A 23,141-nucleotide genomic window follows, 5' to 3' on the forward strand; every position below is an offset into this window, starting at 1 on the left:
TTTAAATTTTCTATTTCCCTTTTTCGTTTGCTATTCTTTTTCAAAAGTTATAATTTTAATCTTTCTTCTTTTTAATTTCAAATTTTAACAATTTTTTTATTTTAAACTTTATAATTATAATTCTTTATAATTAAAATTTATGCAAAAGTTTCCATTTTTAAGAATAATATCGTATTTTTAGTAATCAAATTTTTTTTCTCCACGCACTTTACTTGTTTACCTTTGTGTTTCTTTTTTTGAACATAAATTTTTTTCTCGCATGGAAAAAAATAAAGTATAGTATTTATTCTTATTATGTGACAATGTTACGAATATTTTTCCAAATACACAACATTAACAATGTGTCAAAAAACTTTCATTTAGCCAAAGTGATAAAATGTAAAAGATGATGAGAACTCTACGAAGGTTGACGTTGAACTGACTGAAAATAAAATTACTTACAGTTTAACTTATAGTTTCCACACTTCACGCCAATAAATTTCTTGGAATAATCAATTATTAACAGTGTTCCGAGACACTCGTCGTTATAATTTTCTCCTTGCAATTTATATTATGCAAGATTTACTAACACGCACGCACCGTTAATTATATTATTATTATTATTATTATTATTAATATTCTTAAATTAGATTGATTTGAATTGTGAAAACAAAAAGGGTTTTAAAGTTATATAGTTCGCGTTTTATTCCCTCTTTTTACGAATATGTTACATTTACTGCAAATTTCAAACTGCAATATGAATACGGCAAAATTTTCGTTTACAATATTACAATATTCTGGCGTTTGGCGTCCAAAATCGTTAATATCACAATGGACAATTTTATTGTATAATTTCTATAGTTTTTTAATTGTTTTTCTATTTCTCACACTTGATGGTACAGTGTTACTTTATATAATTCTTGTTCCAACCGATGTTGAGGAATTGATGAAAAATGTTATGTTCTTCGTGACATTATTTGGATTGAATTTAAAAGTTCTCTACGTTTTGCTACATCGCAATGAAATTATTGAATTTGACGATATGTTTTTGAAGAAACAATGCATACCTTGTGATGATTATGAATTTGATGTGCAAATTGCAATCGACAATTCAAATAGGTTGGTTCTTTTAATTTTGTATTTTAATTTTCCTCTAATTTCTTATTTCAAAATGTTCCTCAAATTTTAATTTCTTCAAAAACTTCTTTAAAAATTTCCTTAAAATTTTTACCGAAATCTTTCTTTATTTTCAAAATTTCATTTTCTTAAAATTTATTTTCCTGAAATTAGGAATTGGAAATATTTTTTTTCGAATATAAGAGAAAGTTTAAAAAAAAATGTTGTTTTTTTGTTTTCAGAATTAATTCTATGCGTCTTCTTGGATTGGCTTACCTTTATATTGTATTCAATTTTGTATTTTTGACAATGGTATCGAAGCACATTGAAAATTCAATACCGATGAAAATTTGGACTCCCTTCAATATGTATTCGAAATTTAATTTTTGGATGACTTATTTTTATGAATCAATGGTAACGATATTAATGATGCCCGTGGTTATAATATGTGAACAGTAAAAAAGGCAAAAAGGGCAAATGACGAAAAAAATAATAAAAAAAAGAAATATGAATTGTAAAAAGAAAATATCACTTTTAAATATAAAAATAAAAACTATTAAATAAAAGAAATGAAAACAAAAATAAAAACAATAATAAATATAAAAATAAATATAAAAAATATAAATATAACTATGAACATAAATATATGGGTGCTCCAGTTGCGGCGAATTTTTGAAAAATACAATTAATTACTATTTTAAAATATTATAGTTGTTTGAAAATGTTTGAAAAAATTATTTTCTATCTTACTCGATATAATTGTACGTAAAGAAATTAAGAAACACATTTAAAATATTAATAATAACTAAATAATTAATTAAATTTGACTGTATTAATCAAATAATTGATAATTTAATATTGTCAAAATTAGTTTTGTCATTTACACAGGCCCAGCTGAATTTTTTTTAAATTATGAAAAGCAGAAAAATTATTCTAGTCAATTTTAGTAAAATTTAACAAGGAAAAATATAAAAATATTTTTCTAATATTTTCGTTTAAATATCAGTAGTAAAAGTCATTTTTTGTCAGACATGACCATTTTTAATCTGTTTTTGTTTGAAATTAGTAGTTAAAATCAAGTTTAGTTAGAAAGAACAGTTTTCTATCATTTTCGTTAAATACCAGTAGTACATGTCAGTTTTAGTCAGACATGACAATTATAAATCTATTTGAGACAGAAATCAGTAAATCAAGTCAGTTGCAGTTTAACTAGATATTTTTATACTATTTTCGTTTGAATATCAGTAGTAGAAGTCAGTTTTAGTCAGACACGATAATTTTCTTTATATTTTAATTAGAAATCAGTAGTTAAAATCAATTAAAATCAGTTTTAGTCAGACAAGACTTTTTTTTTAAAATTTAATACATATATCAGTAGTAAAAGTCAGTATTAGTCAGACATGATTTTTTTTTTCTTTTAGTCTGAAATCAGTAGTTAAAATCAATTTCAGTGATTAATGGAAAAAGTATTTTTATTATTTTCGTTCAAATATCAGTAGTGGAAGACAGTTTTAGTCCGACTAGATAATTTGCAAACTATTTTAGTGAGAAATCAGTGGTTAGAGACAATTTAAGTCAGTTTCAGTTTAACTATAATAAACAGATTTTCACATAATAATTTTCATTATGTTTTAGTTAGAACTCAGTAATTAAAATCAATTAAAATCAGTTTTAGTCAGACAAGATTTTTTAAAATTATTTTAATACAAACATCGAGTCAGGGTGTCTACTATTTTCGTTCAACAAAATTCACGGTTTTTTCCCGGCATCGTCCTAACTTTTCCCAGTTTTTTTCTCATCAAATTTAAATTTATTTGATTTCGGACATAAATAAATCAGACATGACTATTAACAATCTGTTTTGATACGAAATTAGTAATTAAAGTCAATAATTATAATTCTAAAAAAATATTTTTTAATTATTTTCGTTCGAATATCAGCATAGTAGAAAAATCCATTTTAGACAGACATCATTATTTTCATTCTTTCTTTCTTAACTTCAGTAGTTAAAATCAGTTTTAGTCAGACATGACTTTCTTTAATTATTTTAATACAGACATCAGTAGTGAAAGACATTATTGATTAGACATGACAATTTTCAGTCTGTTATAGGTAGTCAGAAATCAGTAGATAGTTAAAATCAAGTTTAGTTAAGAAACATTTTATTTTCATTATTTGCGTTCAAATATTTCAAGTAGAAGTCAGTTTTAGTCAGACACGATAATTTTTTGTCTGATTTATTTAGAAATCAGTAGTTACAGTCCATGGAGGACAGCTTTAATCATTAAAGACTTATTTAAATTATTTTTATTCACATTTCAGTAGTAGAAGTCAGTTTTTAGTCAGACACGATAATTTTGTGTTTGCCTTATTTATAAATCAGTAGTTAAAATGTTTTTCAATTAAAAAATTAAAAAATACTTTTTTTTGTTATTTTCGTTCAAATATCAGTAGTAGAAGTCAGTTTTAGTCAGACACGATAATTTTTATTATGTTTTAGTTAGAAATCAGTAATTACAATTAGTTCTAGTCAGACAAGAATTTTTTTTTTAATTTATTATTAATATCAGTAGTAAAAACATGTATTAGTCAGACATGAAATTTTCTTTTTGATTTTAGTCTGAAAACAATAGTTAAAATCAGTTTCAATTATTAATAAAGAAAGTAATTTTATTATTTTTGTTCGAATATTAGTAGTAGGAGACACTTTTAGTCAGACTAGATAATTTGCAAACTATTTTAAAGAGAAATCAGTAGTTAAAGACAATTTAAGTCAGTTTCAGTTTAACTAAACATTTTTTATACTTTTTGTTCGAAAATAAGTAGTACGAGTCAGTTTTAGTCAAACATGACAATTATGAATTTATTTTAGTCAAAAATCAGTAAATTAAGTCAATTTAAGTTAGTTTCAGTTTAACTTAACCTTTTTTTACTATTTTCGTTCGAATATCAGTAGTAGAAGTCACTTTTAGTCAGACATAATAATTTTTATTCTGTTATAGACAGAATCGGTAGTTAAAATGCTTTTCAGTTAAAAAAAATACTTTTTTTTGTTATTTTCGTTCAAATATCAGTAGTAGAGGTCAGTTTTTAGTCAGACACGATAATTTTGTGTCTTCTTTATTTAAAAATCAGTATTTAAAGTCTATTTAGGTCAGTTTCAGTTCGAAAACACTTTTTTTTTTATTAATTTCATGCGAGTAACAGTAGTATAAGTCAGTTTTAGTCAGACACTATCATTTTCTGTCGGTTTTAATTAGCAATCAGTAGTTAAAGGCAATAGAGGACAATTTTGTCATTAATGACTTTTTAAAATTATTTTTATCTCGATTTCATTAATAGAATTTTTATATTAAAATTCTCCATTTCACTCTTCTTTTATTACCTATTCTTTTTCAAAAATCATAATTTTAAATTCTCTATTCCCCTTTTTCTTTTGGTATTCTTTTTCAAAAAATTTAATTTAAAATTTTCTGTCTCCTTATTGTTTCTTTTGATATTCTTTTTCAAAAATATTAATTTTTTTCTTCCCTTTCAAATTTTAACAGTTTGATATTGTAAACTTTACAATTAAAATTCATTATAATTAAAATTTATGCTTAATTTTTCATTTTTGAAGAATAATTTCGTATTTCTAATAATCAAATTTTTTTCTCCACGCACTTTACTTTTACCTTCGTGTTTTTTCTTTTCAAAATAATTTTTTTTCTCGACCTTGTTGTTTCTCGTCTTGAAAAAAAATTAAGTGTAGTATTTATCATTATTATGTGAAAATGTTACGATTATTTTTACAAATACACAAAATTAACAATGTGTCAAAAAGCTTTTATTTAGCCAAAGTGATAAAATGTAAAAGATGATGAGAACTCTACGAAGGTTGACGTTGAACTGACTGAAAATAAAATTACTTACAGTTTAACTTATAGTTTCTACACTTCGCGCCAATAAATTTCTTGGAATAATCAATTATTAACAATGTACCGAGACATTCGTCATTATAATTTTCTTCTTGCAATTTATTTTATACACGCTTTATCAACACGCACGCACTTTTACATAATTAAATATTCTTAAAGGAGCTTCTTGTAATTACTAATTCATAAATGATGATGTTCTTTGAAAAACTTGCTTTCAACAAAGAATATATACACACAATATTAGATTGATTTGCATTGTGGAAACAAAAAGGGTTTTAAAATTATATAGTTTGCGTTTTATTCTCTCTTTTTGCGAATATTATTATGGTTCATTTACCGATTTCAAACAGCAATATGAATACGGCAAAATTTTCATTTACAATATTGCAATATTCTGGTGTTTGGCGTCCAAAATCGTTAATATCGCAATGGACAATTTTATTGTATAATTTCTATAGTTTTTTAATTGTTTTTCTATTTCTCACACTTGATGGTTCAGTGTTACTTTATATAATTCTTGTTCCAACCGATGTTGAGGAATTGATGAAAAATGTTATGTTCTTCGTGACAGTATTTGGATTGAATTTAAAAGTTCTTTACGTTTTGTTACGTCGCAATGATATTATTGAATTTGACGATATGTTTTTGAAGAAACAATGCATACCTTGTGATGATTATGAATTTGATGTGCAGATTGAAATCGACAATTCGAATAGGTTGGTTTTTTTTAATTTCGTATTTTAATTTTATTTTACATATTTTAATTTTCCTCTAATTTCTTATTTCAAAATGTTCCTAAAATTTTAATTTCTTCAAAAATTTCTTAAAAAATTTCCTCAAAATTTTTTACCGAAATCTTTCTTTATTTTCAATATTTAATTTTCTGAAAATTTAATTTCCTGAAATTAGGAATTGGAAATATTTTTTTCGAATAAAAGAGAAAGTTTAAAAATTCCACCAAAAAAAAAATGTCGTTTCTTTGTTTTCAGAATTAATTCTATACGACTTCTTGGACTGTCTTACGTTTATTTTGTATTTAATTTTGTATTTTTGACATTGGTATCGAAGAATATTGAAAATTCAATGCCGATGAAAATTTGGACTCCGTACAATATGTATTCGAAATTTAATTTTTGGATGACTTATTTACATGAATCATCGGTAATGATAGTAATGATGCACGTTCAGATTGCATTGGATGGTCTCGCCATTGGAATGATGCAAAAAATTTGCGGTCAATTGGACATTATCAAGCACCGTTTATATCAAATTAATAAATTAAATGATGAAAATAATAATATCGATAGTCAAACACAATTTATTATTCTCAAAAAATGTTTGGCTCATCATTCCTACGTTTATTTGTGAGTTTTATTATAATTTATTTAAAAAATTTATTTTTTTACATTCTTTTAAAAATTTATTATTTAAAATTAGTTTTTAGTTATAATATTATTTAAAATTTCAATTTTTATTTTTATTTGACTACAATTTGAATTTCTATTTTTATTTTCCTAATAATTTTAATTACTTTTCTTAATTTTCCTCCAATCTCTATTTTTCTATATTCCTAAAAAATTTTAATTCAAATTTTTCTAGAATCGGGAAAAAAATGAACAATCTTCTTGGTTGGATGGTGATTCTAATATTTCTGATTACAATAATTGCATTGTGTTCGGTTATTTATCAAATATCATCAGCAAATCCAAATTCAGTGAAATTTTGGTCCTCAGTTGCATCCACAAATACACTTCTATTTGAAATATTTATTTTCTGTTGGTTTGGTCAGAAACTGATAGGAAAGGTGCACAATATCGTTCAACGTTAATGGTCATTTTTATTAAAGTTATCAACGAAAGTAAACAGTTAAAAAAAATCAAATAAAAGTACAATAAATAAATTAAATATACAAAAAAATATACAGCAATAGTAAATAAATAATAAATGAATAACTAATTAATAATAAATGAATAATTAATTAATAATAAATGAATAATTAATTAATAATAAAAAAATAATTAATTATTTTATGAATAATAAATTATAAAGAAATATGATAATAGTAATTTTAGAAAAGACATAAAATATTTTAATTACACTCGGTTATATTATTTGTTTAATCAAGTGTAATTAATACTGTATCTTGAGATAATATTTTTTTAAGTAATTAAAATTAATTACTTTTAATTAGAATAATTAAGAGATTAAAATTAATGGTAATTATTTTTAATAAAAATTTGTTTAATAAAAATAATTAGGTAATTAAAATAATTACTAAGTAATTAAAATCAATGTTAATTAATTGTGAGTACACTTTAAGTATAATTTAAAATAATAAAATATATTTCTAGAGTGCAGGCATCGCAGACGCGGCCTACGAAATAAATTGGACAAATTTATCGATAAAATCGAAAAGATTTCTAATTCTCATAATATTACGTTCGGCAAAGCCAATAGAATTGAGTGGTTTGTCAATTGTTACAATGTCACTGGAAACGTTTCTCAAGGTATGCAGTTTGACAATATCGCATAAACGAAAATATTTTGAAAAATATTTCTAATATTTGTATTTTGTAATTTACAAGAAAAGGGAAAAATTCAATTTTTAGAGTATCAAAGAATAGATTAATTTTATTAATTCTGAATTAAATTTTCATTTTCAGATTTTAAAAGTGTCTTATTCGAGCTTTAATCTCATTCAAAGCATGTGATGCTTTATAGTTAAAAAAATTTTGAGAGAGTTTTAGACAGAGGAGTAACTGCAGTTTTACATAATCGATTTTTAAGAAAAGAAACTTTTAACATTCCACCTTCTTTTCAATAAAAACGGAATATTTTTTAATCAAAAAAATGTGAATCGAATGAATATTAAACCTTTTTTCACCGATAATTTTAATATCTGAAGAGTAAAAAAGGCAAAAAAGACAAATGGCGAAAAAATAATAAAAATATAAATAGAATTGTAAAAAACAATACATCACTTTCAAATATAAAAATAAAAAGTATTAAATAAAAAAAAATAAATAAAAATAAATATAAATAAAAATATAAATGTTAATGTGAATATAAATATAACTATGAATATAAATATGAATATAAATATAAGTCTACAAAAATAAATAAAAATTGTTGACGTTTAATGAACGAAAAATAAACAGCGAACAGAAAAAAGAAACTTCATAAATAAATACATAACTTGATTTTTAAATAAATATGAAATAAAAATAAGGAACAAAATAAATTGCTATTCTATAATAAAAGTAAATTTAAAATATACCATTATATTGAAAATTTAAAAAAAAAAACCAATTCAGAGTAAAATATAAAAAAAGTGAATGGAAAGTAAATGAAAAATGAAGAAAAATAAATGAATATCAAACTGAAATAGCAATTTTAAATTTAAATTAAATCAATTTCAATTTAATTTAAAAGACATTTGTTCTTTCTATTCAGAATTGCATTGCACTGGAGAATTGGATTTTTACGATGCTTCTGGTTTCGTCTACATATAATTGGAAAAATAAAAAAAAAAAACTTTCTAATTCGAAATAAAGAAAACTTAAATTATTAACGAAGGCAAAATTTTCAACTAAAAAAAGAATATAAAAAAAGTTTTCACAATTTTTTCCTAATTTCAAAAATATAACTAGAGTAAAATATCATTTTTACTTTTAAATGATAACAAATTAACGATTTTAAATTATTTTTATTTAACTCACTGAAAAATTATATTAAATATTAAATATTTACAAAGTATCACAAACTGTTACGTTATATTTACTCTTTTTCGATTTTTTTTTTATTTTTGCATTTCAATTAGTCGAAGAATTATATTAAATATTTTTCTGTAAATTAAATGTCAGATGAAGACATTGAAAATGAGGTAGTTAAATTTTTCCATTTTTTTTTTATAGAATTTTATAAATTAACTTTTATCGTAAATAGGGCAATAGGAAAGTGAAAGAGATCTCACGAATGTCCAGACGTCCGTGTCGGTCCAATTCATTAGTGGAAATTCTATTTTAATTCCATTTAAAACGTCATCTTTTAAATTGTAAATTTCCCTTTTCTCCACATCCGATTTAGCGCCCACTAAAATAAACTTTAATTTCGGTATCTTCCATTTTAGAACTTCAATATCTTTTTGTGGCGTTTCTTTAAATAGCATTATATCAGCATTGTACCTGGAAAGAAAAATTTATTTCCCTCTCGATTAGAAATTATGAAAAAGAAATTTAACAAATTACTTTTTGTTTTTTAAATTCATTGTTCAGATACTTTTTTGTTTTTTAAATCCATTGTTCAGATATATTTTTTTTTTTGTTATTAAATACAGAGGTGATTCTTACGTGTCTATTAATTGGTTGAGAAAATCCTCGTCTGCAGGGGAGAGTGTTTCTTTTTGAAAGCAAAGTAGTCGCAATTTATTTCCATTCTTGAGAATTCGTTTGTTTGCAACGAAAGCCAAATGTAACATTACAGTTGATTCGACATTTGAATCGAAATAAATTCCCACATTGTCCGTGTCTTGATAAATATACCTGAATAACAAGACAAAAAACTATTTAATAAAAACGAAATTGAAATTTATAATATTTGAAAAATTATCGATAATTTAATTTACTCAATGTGTCGCAGGGAATTTTCGTAAAAATTTCGTTTTTCCTTTTGGTTATCTAGAAAATGTTCATATTTCATTATGACATTTTCCATTGGAGAACTATCGTAGTCAATTAAAATATTTGTCGGTATTAAACTGCAAAATCTCTCTTTGGCTTTTTGCGTCATGGCCTCAGTGTCACTCTCAATTGTAATCCGTGCTCTGTAATAACTGAAAAGTATTTTTTTTGTTATGAATCACTTTTCTAATTTTGATGTTCTAATAATTATTAATTTAAAAATTTAACAATAATTTCATAATTTAATAGTTTAATAATAATTTATTAATTTGATAATTTATTAAATTGATAATTTATTAATTTAGTAATAATTTAGTATTCACCTGTGTATAAATTCGGGATAGGAGCCAAAATTGACTAGTGGAAATTCTTTGGAAACTGATGTCAATGCATCGGCGAATACTTCCTCTCTGGCATTCAAGAAAACTTGAGTGGTGACAAAATTTTTGTTAGTTCCGAAAAGTTTCTGCAATAAATTTTCTTCACGTTAAATTATAATTTTTTTCTCCAATAGTTATGAAATTTGAAATATTTTTTTACATTGTACAAAGAGCCGAAAGATCCTCGGAGAAAATTTGGTGAACCGGGAAAAACACAAACATTTTTTAATTTTATACAAGGATAAGCCAAAGGTCGGCCTGTCTCGTGATTTACTCCAAAATACAGAGAAGCCTCTTTTGGAATCTGTGAATATTTTTTTTAAACCAATTTATTACATTATTATTTATTAAATACTAATTATTAAATTTAATTTCAATTTTTTAATTAATTTTAATTAAATTAACTAATTAATTCAATTCTGAGTAAACAAATCAATTCTAAAATTAAAAAACTAAAATTATAATTTACTATCCAGTGTCTTATTAACAAGTTTAGGAATGTGTGAATATTTTATTATATAATATTATTAATAATTAATAATAAAATTGTAGTTAGATTAATTTATTTGGAAAAAAGAGTGAAAAAAAAACTCACGTAGGCTAATTTGAAACCAGGCGAAGAATCACTCGTGACTCCGAATTTATTTTTTACAATATCAACTAACGTTGGATGATAATAGAGTGGACATCCAAAAGCTTTTCCGAGACCTGCAAAATTTCTTTTGTTAAAAATTCTTTTAAAATATTAAATAATAATTGTACTGTAAATTACCTTCAAAAGTCACATCATCGTGAGTGGGTCCAATTCCACCGGAAGTGATGACATGAGTATATTTCCTGGAGAAATCGCGAATTTCGTTTGCAATCTCATCGACATCGTCACTTAAAACAGAAATCTGCAATAAAACATTTTTTGCAATTAACAAAAATTAACAAAAATAACAAAAATTTTTATATAAACAATTCATTAATGGTAAATTTTCCTCTAATTTTATTCCAATTTCATTTTACTCCAATTTTATTCTGATTTCATTTTAATCTAAATTTAATTTTACTCTAATGTTATTTTTCTCCGATTTAATTTTATTCTAATTTAATTTTAAACAAAATTTAATTTTACTCTGATGTTATTTTACTCCGATTTAATGTTACTCTAATTTTAATTTACTCTAAATTAGTAATTTAAATTTAATTACTTATATATCTATTTCTAAAATTTAATTTTTTCTAATTTAAATTTATAATATAAATCTTTTATATCTATTAAAAATTAATTTAGATTTAATCAATAATTTAATTGTATTCCGATCAAAAAATAAAATTGACGAAACTCACCTTCTTCACTTTTACTCCACATTTGTATAGAAGATTTGATATGAAATGAGAATTCGTGTCTTTTACTTGTGCTTTTAGAATTTCATCGCCAATTACTGGAAAAAAATAATAATTTAATTTTTTTGAAATTTCTATTTTTATTGATTTTGTAATTTTAGTAATTAAACTAATAATTATTGGCTGCAATAAATTATATTATACTCACTGAGTATTCCGGCAGTGTGATGATTACTGAGGGTACAATTTAAACGCCGAATTATTTTTAAATAATTTTGCACATTAAATCCAAAAATATAGAAAGCTCGATGAGACTGCATTTTTAAAAATAAATCTTTTTACCACCAGAATTTTCAATCTGAAATTAAAATCGAAACTAGAATATTAAAATTATATTAAAACTACTAAAATTATATTAAACCATTAGAAATGAAATTAAAATTCTTAAAATCATTGAAAAAATTAAAATCCACAAAAAAAACTACAGAAACAATCATAATAACAAAACCAATGTAGAAAAATTAAATGTTACAATTTTAATCGTAGAATTAAAAAAATAGTCAACTGTAAGGAAATTAAACAATAATTGAAAGAAACAAAAAATAGTGTATAAAGTAATAACTAATAATACAGATAAATTAGCAAAATATTTCTCAAAAACCTAAATAAGGAAAACAAAATAAAGTTAAAAATCTAGGTTATGTTAACCATTTACTTAAAAATATGAAAAAAATTCAAAGTACTTACAACTATATTGTTCCTCTTAATAAACTATAATTTTACAAATTTTAAATCCACCATGTCCACTAATAAATATTTATAAATATAATATAAAAAACATATTTGACAATTTGACGGTCATCTGACGGTCACTTCCAAGGTTGTAAGGTTATAAAAATTCAACTTGAAATTTTGTAAACAGTCTTAAATAATTACAGAATGTAAAATTATATAAAAAAATTGTGATAATACATTGGAAAATAATTGAATCAGCAAAAGTTATAAATAAAAATTTCCGGAGATCTCATTTTTGTTGACAACCATGCGCGGCGCCATGACACTTTTGTTGGTCACGTGATCACAATCATTATAGTTCTTGAACAACGACACCAGAGGCGCTTCTCATTTTCCGTTGAAAATTTGTTTATACAACTGTCAAACATTTAATGTTATTTTACAAATTAAAGTTATTTTTTTAAGTGAAAAATTATTGAAATACCGTATTTTAGTAATATTAATATTATCGATTGAAGGAAAGAGACAAAATTGAAAAATGGATTTCACCCAAGAGGTAAACCATCATTGTTTTCAATATTTTCGAAACATAACCTCAAATTTTTTTGAATTCTAATCTTTTTATTTATAATTTACGGCACAAAATAAAACATTTCGTAAAAATGATAATTAATTAGAATTTACGAATATAATTATTTACTATAGGGTATAATTATTTTTCAATGTTATTAAATAACAAGTTTTATTTCGGTAAAAATGGAAATTCCTCTTTTGTTAATATAAAATTTAACCAATTTTGCGAAATTAAATTATTTAGTTATAATTTCAAATTATTCTTTAATTTTCAGATTAATTATAATAATTTAACACTGAGTTCCAAAATTTCTCAAAAGAATCCAATTATTTTTATAAATCTTCATAAAATTCTTCAAAAGAATTTAATTATTTTTATAAATAAACAAATATTTCGTATAAATTTAATTATTTTTATAAATTTTAATAACATTCTTCGATAAAATTCTAATTAATTCGATAAAATATTCTATGAAAGAATTAAATTGTTGTAAATTCAAACATAAAATTTACAAAAGTCTCGCAATTTTTGAATTTTAAAACTAATGAAGTAGTAAATAAAAATTCTAGAATTATAGTTCTTATTTTGAAGATAATTTAAATAAGAAATTAAACAAAATTGTTTTAAATTAATTAAATTTTTTTTAGTTTCTACAATTAATTTAAATTTAAAAAAATACAATAATAGGGTAACTGTACCAATTGTCGAGGGTTTTAGGCAACATGCGACTTTGACATTTTTTTTCTCGGAAGTAAATGCACTTTAAAATTTGATTTTTGTATATTTGGACGAAGGATCTAATAATGTTTAATATTCATATTTATTGTTTTAATATAAACTAAATTGTTAAGCAAAAAATATATTTAAAAGTCAATCGAGCAAAAGCACCATTTGTCGATGGTCTTGTGCTAATTTCTCGAGGGTCTGTTCCAATTGTCGAGGGTATGACATTTTTAAACATATAACCCAATATAACCTAACAATTAACCTGTACAGATATTAGAAAATCGAGTAGATATTTATTTTTTCGATAAAAATATTATAGAACATTACCAGAAAACAAATATATTTATTTAACTATAATTGAATAATTTATAATATCGATATAAAACATGTTTATAGTAGATGATACAGGACAGAAAATTATTTAACTGTTTTTTAAACTTTTATAAATATAAGTTAATTAAATTTAATCAATTTTGTTAATCAGACATTAATTGAAAAAATAAATTAATTTAAGTCACATTAAATTTGTAAACGAATAAAATAAACTTTTATTACCTACGAACTGTAAATATAATGGTTAATTATAATTAAACTATAGTATAAAATTTTTTAGTTTTAAATAATGCATTTTTTTATTAATTTTTTTTCGGTCTTCCTCGTTTTTTTTGTTGATTATTTTCTGTTGGTTGTAAATTTTTGGAGCATTTTTTTTCTTTTTCTCTGTACCTATAATTAATGTTTGGCATTTATGTTTGACGTTTAGTAAATAAACACTTAACCATCAATAAATGGTGCATCAGCGAAAAAAGTGACTACACCAATTTTCGAGTCATTACCTCGAAAAATGGAACTGTCAAAAAAAAGGAACCAAATACCGATGATTTGCTTTTAAAAAATATTAAATATTTTTTTTTAACAAAAAAACATGCATACAAAATTAATTTAGTTCGTGTACAAAATTATAATAATAATTTTGTACACAAAAAGTCATTATAAATACGTTTAATTTGCATTTCTAAAAATCTGTTTTAATCAACCTGAAGTATTAAGAAAATGGAGATTCGTGTAAATTTCACAGCAGTGAATTATAATATTAATTAAATAATTATTTTAGTAGAATCGCTACGAAATTTGTACATATAAATATACAGTTGAAAATACAAAGATTATTTAGAAATTTTTTTTGTTCTTAAATATTATATATTATACTATTTATCTAAAAAAGAAAATTATTATCCTCGACAATTGGAGCACCCTCGGCAATTGGTGCAGTTACCCTATAAAACAAAAGAAAAACTATCGAAAGAAAGAAAAATTATCAGAAAATTTGATAAAACTCTACAATAATAATTGAATTATTTTTAATATACAAGAGCAATTAAATGTCTTGAAAAAATTTAATTTTATTTAAAAAAATTTTATTAAAATAATAAGTTTTATTCACTAAAAATGTAAATTTCTTTTTCGTTAATATAAAATTTAACCAATTTTACGAAATTAAATTATTTAAAGTTATAATTTCAAATTCTCTTTTAATTTTCAGATTAATCGCAATTCAACGCTGAGTTCCAACAACAGTTCAGCAGTTTCTTTGGATTCGCGACAATTCGATGGCGACGTTATTCCTGAGATGCAAGAAAAATTAAAAATACTCAACGACGTGATTGTTGAGAGTGTAGCTGAAAATATCGCACTCGAAAATGAAATCTCATCATTTTTAAAAGAAATTGGCATTGAATTGAAATCATTACCAAACGATATTAAAGATGGTCTCAATAAAGTTTGTGATATTTTGAAAATCGAAGGACTAACTGACATGGATCTCTCAACATTAGAAATACACATGCAACAAAAGGAATTGGAAACGAAAAAGAAAGCACGCGACGAAGCTGAATTTAAAATGAATTACGATATTGCTTTCAAAAAATATAAGAGAATGCAAGAAAAATTGGATTCAATGAAGAATTCAATAAATTCGTTGGAGAGAAAAATTATTCAATTGAATGACGAGAAGAACGAGGAATCCGAACGATTACTAATTCTTTCGAAATTAGAGACATATCGAAATAAAGTTGCTAAAATGAATGAGCAATTGAAGGATTTGAATATTAATGATTTACATCCTGATGTAATTATAAAAACATCGGATATTTGCATGGAGAAATTGATCGAATTAACGGAATTAAATAAACAATTGAATAAATACGCAGAATTGCCGCCAAATTTATTACAAGCGAAAGCAGCATTGGAAAGTAAGAAGAAGGAATTGGAGAAAATCGAGAAAATGGTTGTGGAGAGACTTACGTGATACCGAATCAATAGTTGTACAGTTTTCTATTTTTATACCCAAAGAAGATAATAAACAAAAGTAAGTGAATTATTGTCAAAATTTTTACTTTTTACTATATTTATTACTTTATACCAGAATATATTACGCGCGCTAGTGCACGAAACGCCGTATTTAATTTATTATTATTATGCAAATTAGAAATTTTTTATTTTCGAATACAAAATTTAATTTTTGAATTATTTTAGATTTGAAATTTAAAAGCGTTTGCTTTTAAATAAATTAAAATTTTTTTTAAAGAATTAAAACCCCTTATTAACAAATTAATTATTATCTTTTTTTATTATAAATTTTTTTACAACATTCTTTGAATAAATTCAATTATGTACTTTCAAAACTCTTAATAAAATTCTTCGAAATAATTCAATTATTTTTGAAAATAATAAAATTCTTCGTAGAAATTTAATTATTTTCATAAATAAACAAATTTTTCGAAAGAATTTAATTATTTTTATAAATTTTAATACAATTATTCGATAAAATTCAAATATTTTCAAAGATTTTGATAAAATTCTTCATAGGATTTCAGTTATTTTCATAAATATTAAAATTCTTCACAAGAATTCAATTATTTTCATTAAAATTTTAATCGTAGAATTTTTAATATTTTCATAAATAATAAAAATTCTTCATGAGATTTCAGTTACTTTCATAAATATTAAAATTCGTCACAGGAATTCAATTATTTTCATTACATTTTCAAAAATATTCTAAAAAGAATCCAACTATTTTTATAAATCTTTATAAAATTCTTCAAAAGAATTCGATTATTTTCATGGCAATTTTAATAAAATTTTTCAAAAGAATTCAATTATGTTCAAAAATTTTGATAAAATTAACTACAATAATTAAATTACTTTTAAATTTTCAATACAATTTCAATTAAATTACGGGAAAAATTTTATTTTCAATAATTTTATTAAAATTCTTCGTGACAATTATTTTCATAAATAACAACGAAAGAATTCAATTATTTTGGTAAATAATAAAATTCTTCGTAGAAATTAAATTATTGTCATAAATAAACAATTTTTTCTTAAAGATTTTATTATTTTTTACAAATATTAAATAAAATTCAATTATTTTGGAAAATTTTGATAAAATTCTCAATAACCAATTAATTTCAATACAACTTCAATTAAATTTCTCGAAAGAATTTAATTAATGTTAAAAATAATAATAAACCTTTTCGTACAGTTTTTAATATTTTCATAAATAATAAAATTCTTTACAGGAATTTAATTAATTTCATTATAATTTTCAAAAAAAATTTCTGTAAAAAATTTTATTACTTTTATAAATTTTAATGTAATTCTTTGATAAAATTCAAATATTTTACAAAAATTTTGATAAAATTCTATTCAATAATTGAATTTAATTTAAATAATTAATTTTATTAATTTTAATAAAATTCTTCGTAGGATTTTAATTACATATTTTCATAAATTTTGAAATTCTTCACAGAAATTCAGTTATTTCCATTACAATTTCAATTAACTTTCTTGAGAAAATTTGACAAATTTTAAAAATTTTGAAACAATTGTTCGTAGGATTTTAATTATTTTCATTTTAATTATTTAAATAAAATTTCTCAAAAGAATTCAATTATTTTTTTAAATCTTCACAAAATTCTTCAAAATAATTCAATTATGTTGAAAAATGTTGATAAAACTCTCTACAATAATTGAATTACTTTAAATACAATTTATATTAAATTTCTGGAAAGAATTGAATTATTTTAAAAGTTTTAATAAAATTCTTCCTGACAATTCAATTATTTTCGTAAATTTTAATAAAATCAAATTATTTACATTATTTTCATAAATAATAAAATTCATCGCAGGATTTAAATTATTTTTATTACAATTTTATTATTTAAACATTTTGGAAAAAATTAAATTATTTTTTAATAAATTTTAATAAAAATCTTTATAATAATTCAATTACTTTCAACACAATTTCCATTAAATTTCTCGAAGGAATTTAATTATTATTTTCAAAAATTTTAATAATATTCTATGAAAGAATTAAATTGTAAATTCAAAACATAAAATTTGCAAAATTTTGTTCTTAACAAAAATGTTATCTTTTAAAATTAATTAAAATTCACTTATTAACACGAATTATGGAAATTAAAATAATTTATAAATTTTTCTCACAATTTTGTAATTTTATAACTAACGAAGTAGTAAATAATAATTCTAGAATTATAGTCCTTATTTTGAAGATAATTTAAATAAGAAATTAAACAAAATTGTTTTAAATTAAATTATTTTTTTTAATTTCTATGATTAATTTAAATTTAAAAAAATACAATAATATAAAACAAATGAAGAAACTTACGAAAGAAAGAAAAATGATCAAGAATATTAGAAAACGAAACAATCCGAAATACCAACGATTATTAATATTGATTATTGACATAATCAAAGTAAATTATTGTCGAATTTATTACGTTTTATGATTGATATTATTGTCCTGTCAATTATCAAAATATATATTAATTTTTCTATTAAGTAGAATTTCGCAAAATTAAAAAAAAAACGGAAAACTTAGTAAAAATACTTTTAATACTTTACATTTTTTACATTAAAACAATTTACGTACATTTAATGATTGTTTCAATTTAATTAGTTTGGATAAATTGAAACAAAAAAGAACAAATTATGATTTAAACTAGAAAATAATAATTATATTGAAAAAATTAACATTGAAAATTGAAAACTAAAATCCATATTTAGATTGAGTTTGTTGTCGCGTGAGTTTATTTTGCGCCCATTGATTTTTGAGTTCGACCTCCATGGCTTTCGCTTGATGTGCCAAATAAGTAATTTGATGTTTCTTTTTTGATTGACCACTTGGTCCGGCTCCTTGTGAAATTGGCCTCGTCACTGGCTCTTCAGTCAATGCCTTCACCATCCATTCACGCTCGTCTGGTTTAATATCCTCCCCATTAATATCAATGATATCAACATCATTAAATTCTTTATTCTTCCTTTTTGCGCCGCGCTTACCGCAAAGATATTCAATTGCCTTTTCATCAAAGACAAGATTACCGGTTGAATCAATATTGTACTCTTGCTCGGGTACAGGTAATTTAGGTCCAACTTCTGCTTTATTCTTTTGAATAATTTCCTCCTTTGGTAAATTAATAACATTACTCACGAGTTTCTTGTCGGGAATTTCGTCTGACTCCTCGTCTATCAACATTGGCTGGGGAGTTTCCAATTTTGAGAATTGTTTCGAATTTTTTAGGGTTTCTTGAACAATGTCCGTAATTGGTATATTTGACATAGGAATATCGTCGTTTGTCGATAAGGAGAAGAAGTCGATTTTTGAATTATTGTCCTCGTCGTCGGAATTCGAATCGTAATGGGATATTAGAGAATTTTGAGATTTTGGTTTCTTTGGTTCGATAGGTTTCGTTGGGGGTTTTGATATTTTCTTGGGAATTTCCTTCTTTGAAATCACATGGGGAACCATTGGTTTTGATTTTAATAACATTTCTGATCTCGGCGGTGGAAGAACAGAGAATAATCCGGTTCCTTTCTGTAATTAGATAAATATTTTGTTAGAGAAATAATTTTTTTTAATAGGGTGCAAATTAGAAAAACGTCGTTGAAGTTTACAAAGTTACAAGGAAAATTTTTCACCTAGAAAACAGTAAAATTTTCCTCTTAACAAATTTTTTTAAACTTAAAATTGATAAAATTAATAAGTAAAATTATTATTTTATGTAAGAATATTGTTACTCTAACTTCTTGGAAATTATTTTCATCATTTAAATTCAATTATTATTTTCTAGAATTTTTAACTGGAATTTTTCTTTAAATCAATTATTCTTAATAATTTTTGAAAAAGTTCTTTGTGAATTTCCAAATCCATCTGTTCTCAATTTAATTTTACGAAATTTCGACTATTTGGAAATTCTTCAGTTATATTTCAAAAAAAAATTCAATTAAACTTTTTCAAAACAATTAATTTTACATTTTTTTTATTTATTTTTTATTCTTTAAATTAATTTTTTTATTGTTAGTTAAATGTACGAAAAATTCTGATTTTCAAAGATTTGAATTTAAAACCTTTTCAAAATTCAATTATTTCTAAACATTTGGATTTAAATACAAAAATGAATAATTTCTTCAATAATTGAATTTTTCTTAAAATTTTATTAACAACTTTTGAAAATAATTAATTTCTTTTGAGGAATTTAATTAAAAATTTACTGAAATTTATTATATTAAAGAATTTTATAACAATTTTTGAAAATAATTGAAAACTTTTCGAAGAATTTCATTAAAATTTTTGTAATAATAATTGAATTCCTGAAAAGAATTTAAATAATAATTTATGAAAATAATTGAATTCGTGCGAAGAATTTTATTAAATTTTGTTTAAATAATTGAAATTTTAGCAAGAATTTTAATTAAATTCCTTAAAATAATTGATTTTATGGGAAGAATTTCGTTGTTTATCAAGATAATTTAATTCTTTTGCAGAATTACTTAAAAATTTATGAAAATAATTGATTTTCTGCGACGAATTAAAAGTTATTTATGAAAATAATTGAATCGTTGCAACGAATTTTATTATTTTATAGAATAATGAAATGTTTCTTAAATTTGAAATCTTTTGTCATGTTTTAGTAAAATTTTCAAGAATAATAATAAAATTTTTCGAGGAATTTATTTAAAATTGTATTAAAATTATTTGAAATTCTGTGATGAAAATAATTGAATTCCTAAATGAAATTTTATTATTTATGAAAATAATTGAATGTTCTCGTAGAAGTATCAAAAATTTTTTTCAATAATTAAATTTTTTGGTAACTTTTATGAGAATAGTAATTAGTAAATATTAAAAATCTTTGAATTGCGAAAAACTTTTAAAAATAATTGAAATTTTGCAAAGCATTTTATTCAAATTTTTGAAAAAAAAAAAATTCTTGACGAGATATTCGTTAAAATTTTTAAAAATAATTGAATTTCTTCGAAGAATTTTATTACTTTTGAAAATAATTAAATTCTTATGATGAAATAAATTTTCTTAAATCGTGCAATTAGAAATTACTTTTAAATAGTAATTGAATAATTAATTATTTATTCATTAATTAATTCAATTAATAATTAAACAGAAATTGCTTTCATATTAGTTTAAAAGTAAATACAGAAATAAATAAAATATTCAATAACATTTACTTGTGATGGTTTAATTCTGGATTTTGCTTCCTTCTCCTTGTCGAGGTCCTTGAACTAAAGGGAATAAATTTAAATATAAATTATTAGCAGTTAGATAATTTATTAATTATATTTACATTATAATACCTACATCAGAAAGAGAAGGTACAGATATTTTCACAGGACCCTTTTCTTTTTTCTCTGGCTTTTCTATAAAGTCCAAAGGCACTTTTTGAGGAGGAAAATAATCGTCATCCTCTATTGTCGAATTTGCAATTTCCTTGTGCTTTGGTTGTGGTAAAATGTTAAAATTAATCGTACCATTGTTTTGAGAATCAAGTGAGGAATTAATATTCTTTTCCGGTTGAAGTGTTTTTGGAATTGGTAAATTTATACGACTCCTATTTTCGTTTGGTAATGATTTTTCAGCAACTGGAACACTTTGTATCGTGGGAATTTGTGCATTCGTTTCCGGTACATTATCGGAATTATCCAATATTTCCTCATTTCTTTCAGTTTTATTATTTTTATTTTCTACACATTTTACAGCATTAATTTCTGTTGTTTTTGATAATTGTTTATTTGTATCTTGGTTTGTTATAACCTCCTCGTCGTCACTACTTTCATCACTACTTCCATAAGCTACGAGACCTGCGAGGCTCATTTTTCCACGACTTTTCTTTCCTTAGGTTCTAAATTTATTATAAAAGTAGTTTTTAACTTTTTTTCGTTTCTTTTTTAGAGAGAAAAATCACTTAATTTTCGGAGAGTTTTGACAAGGGCAGAACCATGAAAAACATAACCTTTTTTTTTTAGAAATTTCGGTTATGGTTGTTAGGCGGCGCGCAAGTAAATGTCAAAATTGCGCGCGAAAGATTTGAATTCAAATTTCTTTGTGATTGCTAATTTTTTAATTAAATATTATTCAATTTTCAATTTTTAATCATTTATTTTTGACACTTTCCTTATTATTGTTAGTTACAATAGAAATTATTCTTTAAAAATAGGGCGATTTTCGTAATTATTCTATTCCTGGTTATTGAGCCCCTGATGAAGATCTTTATTCACACACGGGTGTATTTCCGAATTTCAATTATCAGCAGGGCTTTCAAAAATAAATCTCTAATTGAATTTATATTTAATTATTTAATTAATTTATTTACATATTTCAATTATTTATTTTAATTTAGGTATTTCATTTATTATTTATTACAATAAAATAATTTTCGAAAATGGATTCAACAAAAAGCAATTATTTATTAAAATTATTTATTAAATTGTTAATTAAATTATGTTCCACAAATAATAATAAATAATTATTTTAAAATAAATTTTAATCAAATTATTTAAAATAATTCAATTAGTTTTAATTCAATTTCAGTTAAATTTTTCGAAAGAATTTTATTAATTTTAATAAAATTCTTCGTAGGATTTCAATTATTTTCCTAAATTAAAAAATTTTTCACAGGAATTCAATTATTTTGATGACAATTGCAATTACACTTCTCCAAAGAATTTTATTAATTTTAATAAAATTCTTCGTAGGATTTCAATTATTTTCATAAATTAAAAAATTTTTCACAAGAATTTAATTGTGTTAAAAAATTGTATTAATATTCTTCGAGGCAATTCCATTCCAAATTTCAAAAATTTAAATAAAATTATTCACAAAAATTCAATTATTTTCATAAATAATAAAATTTTTAATATGAATTCAATTATTTTAATTATAATTTTAATAACATTTCTCAAAAGCATTTAAATATTTTCATAAATCTTTATAAAATTCTTCTACAGAATTCAATTATGTTAAACAATTTTGTTAAAATTGTCTACAATAATTTAATTACTTTTAATACAATTTCAATTGAATTTCTGGAAAGAATTTAATTATTTTCAAAAATGTATAATAGAATTCTTTACAAAAGAATTCAATTACTCTTATAAACTCTTATTATACTCTTATAAAATTCTTCGTAGGAATTCAATTATTTTTAATATTTTTATAAATCTTTATAAAAATGGTTAAAATAATTCAATTATGTTAAAAAATTTTATTAATATTCTTTGATTTAAATGCATCATTCTGTAAAAGAATTAAATTATTTTAGATTCAAATATAAAAGTTACAAAAATTATAGAATTAATTTTTCTGACAGTGACGCGAAATTATTGTAAT

General features: G+C 22.5%; 4 protein-coding genes across 5 annotated transcripts in view; 2 read left to right on the top strand and 2 right to left on the bottom strand.

The window, feature by feature from the left end:
• The first annotated feature begins 1,021 nt into the window (after positions 1-1,021).
• On the top strand, positions 1,022-7,916 carry LOC122502704 (putative odorant receptor 92a). Its single transcript, XM_043612874.1, has 7 exons — positions 1,022-1,098; positions 1,338-1,550; positions 5,363-5,728; positions 6,002-6,376; positions 6,612-6,816; positions 7,364-7,519; positions 7,676-7,916. Exons 1-7 carry the CDS (start codon positions 1,022-1,024, stop codon positions 7,721-7,723), a joined length of 1,440 nt encoding a protein of 479 aa, XP_043468809.1. The 3' UTR covers positions 7,724-7,916.
• Positions 7,917-8,735: 819 nt separating this feature from the next.
• On the bottom strand, positions 8,736-12,475 carry LOC122502920 (FAD synthase-like). The gene is made up of 10 exons (XM_043613261.1): positions 12,151-12,475; positions 11,612-11,761; positions 11,407-11,501; positions 10,844-10,967; positions 10,667-10,779; positions 10,232-10,375; positions 10,015-10,157; positions 9,637-9,843; positions 9,362-9,553; positions 8,736-9,196 (listed from the first exon to the last, which is right to left on the bottom strand). Exons 2-10 carry the CDS (start codon positions 11,721-11,723, stop codon positions 8,938-8,940), a joined length of 1,389 nt encoding a protein of 462 aa, XP_043469196.1. The 5' UTR covers positions 11,724-11,761; positions 12,151-12,475; the 3' UTR covers positions 8,736-8,937.
• A 135-nt stretch (positions 12,476-12,610) lies between these two features.
• LOC122502938 overlaps positions 12,611-23,141 on the top strand; it is a 29,403-nt gene continuing 18,872 nt past the window's right edge. The window contains exons 1-2 of one of the 2 annotated variants that reach the window (XR_006301678.1): positions 12,611-12,694; positions 14,982-15,806. Coding sequence is in view for 1 of the 2 variants with exons in the window: in XM_043613301.1 (XP_043469236.1) it covers positions 12,677-12,694; positions 14,982-15,746 (783 nt within the window). In the remaining variant the exon portion in view is untranslated. Of the gene's footprint in view, positions 12,695-14,981; positions 15,811-23,141 lie in introns of those variants that run through there. The other variant, XM_043613301.1, reaches the window with a different exon arrangement.
• On the bottom strand, positions 18,354-21,764 carry LOC122502912 (proline-rich protein PRCC). The gene is made up of 3 exons (XM_043613249.1): positions 21,114-21,764; positions 20,984-21,037; positions 18,354-19,334 (listed from the first exon to the last, which is right to left on the bottom strand). The coding sequence occupies exons 1-3, from the start codon at positions 21,624-21,626 to the stop codon at positions 18,510-18,512; spliced, it is 1,392 nt and encodes a 463-aa protein (XP_043469184.1). The 5' UTR covers positions 21,627-21,764; the 3' UTR covers positions 18,354-18,509.

The sequence above is a fragment of the Leptopilina heterotoma genome, unplaced genomic scaffold (assembly GCF_015476425.1).
Source record: "Leptopilina heterotoma isolate Lh14 unplaced genomic scaffold, ASM1547642v1 Lhet_108, whole genome shotgun sequence".
Taxonomy (NCBI): Eukaryota; Metazoa; Arthropoda; class Insecta; order Hymenoptera; family Figitidae; genus Leptopilina; species Leptopilina heterotoma.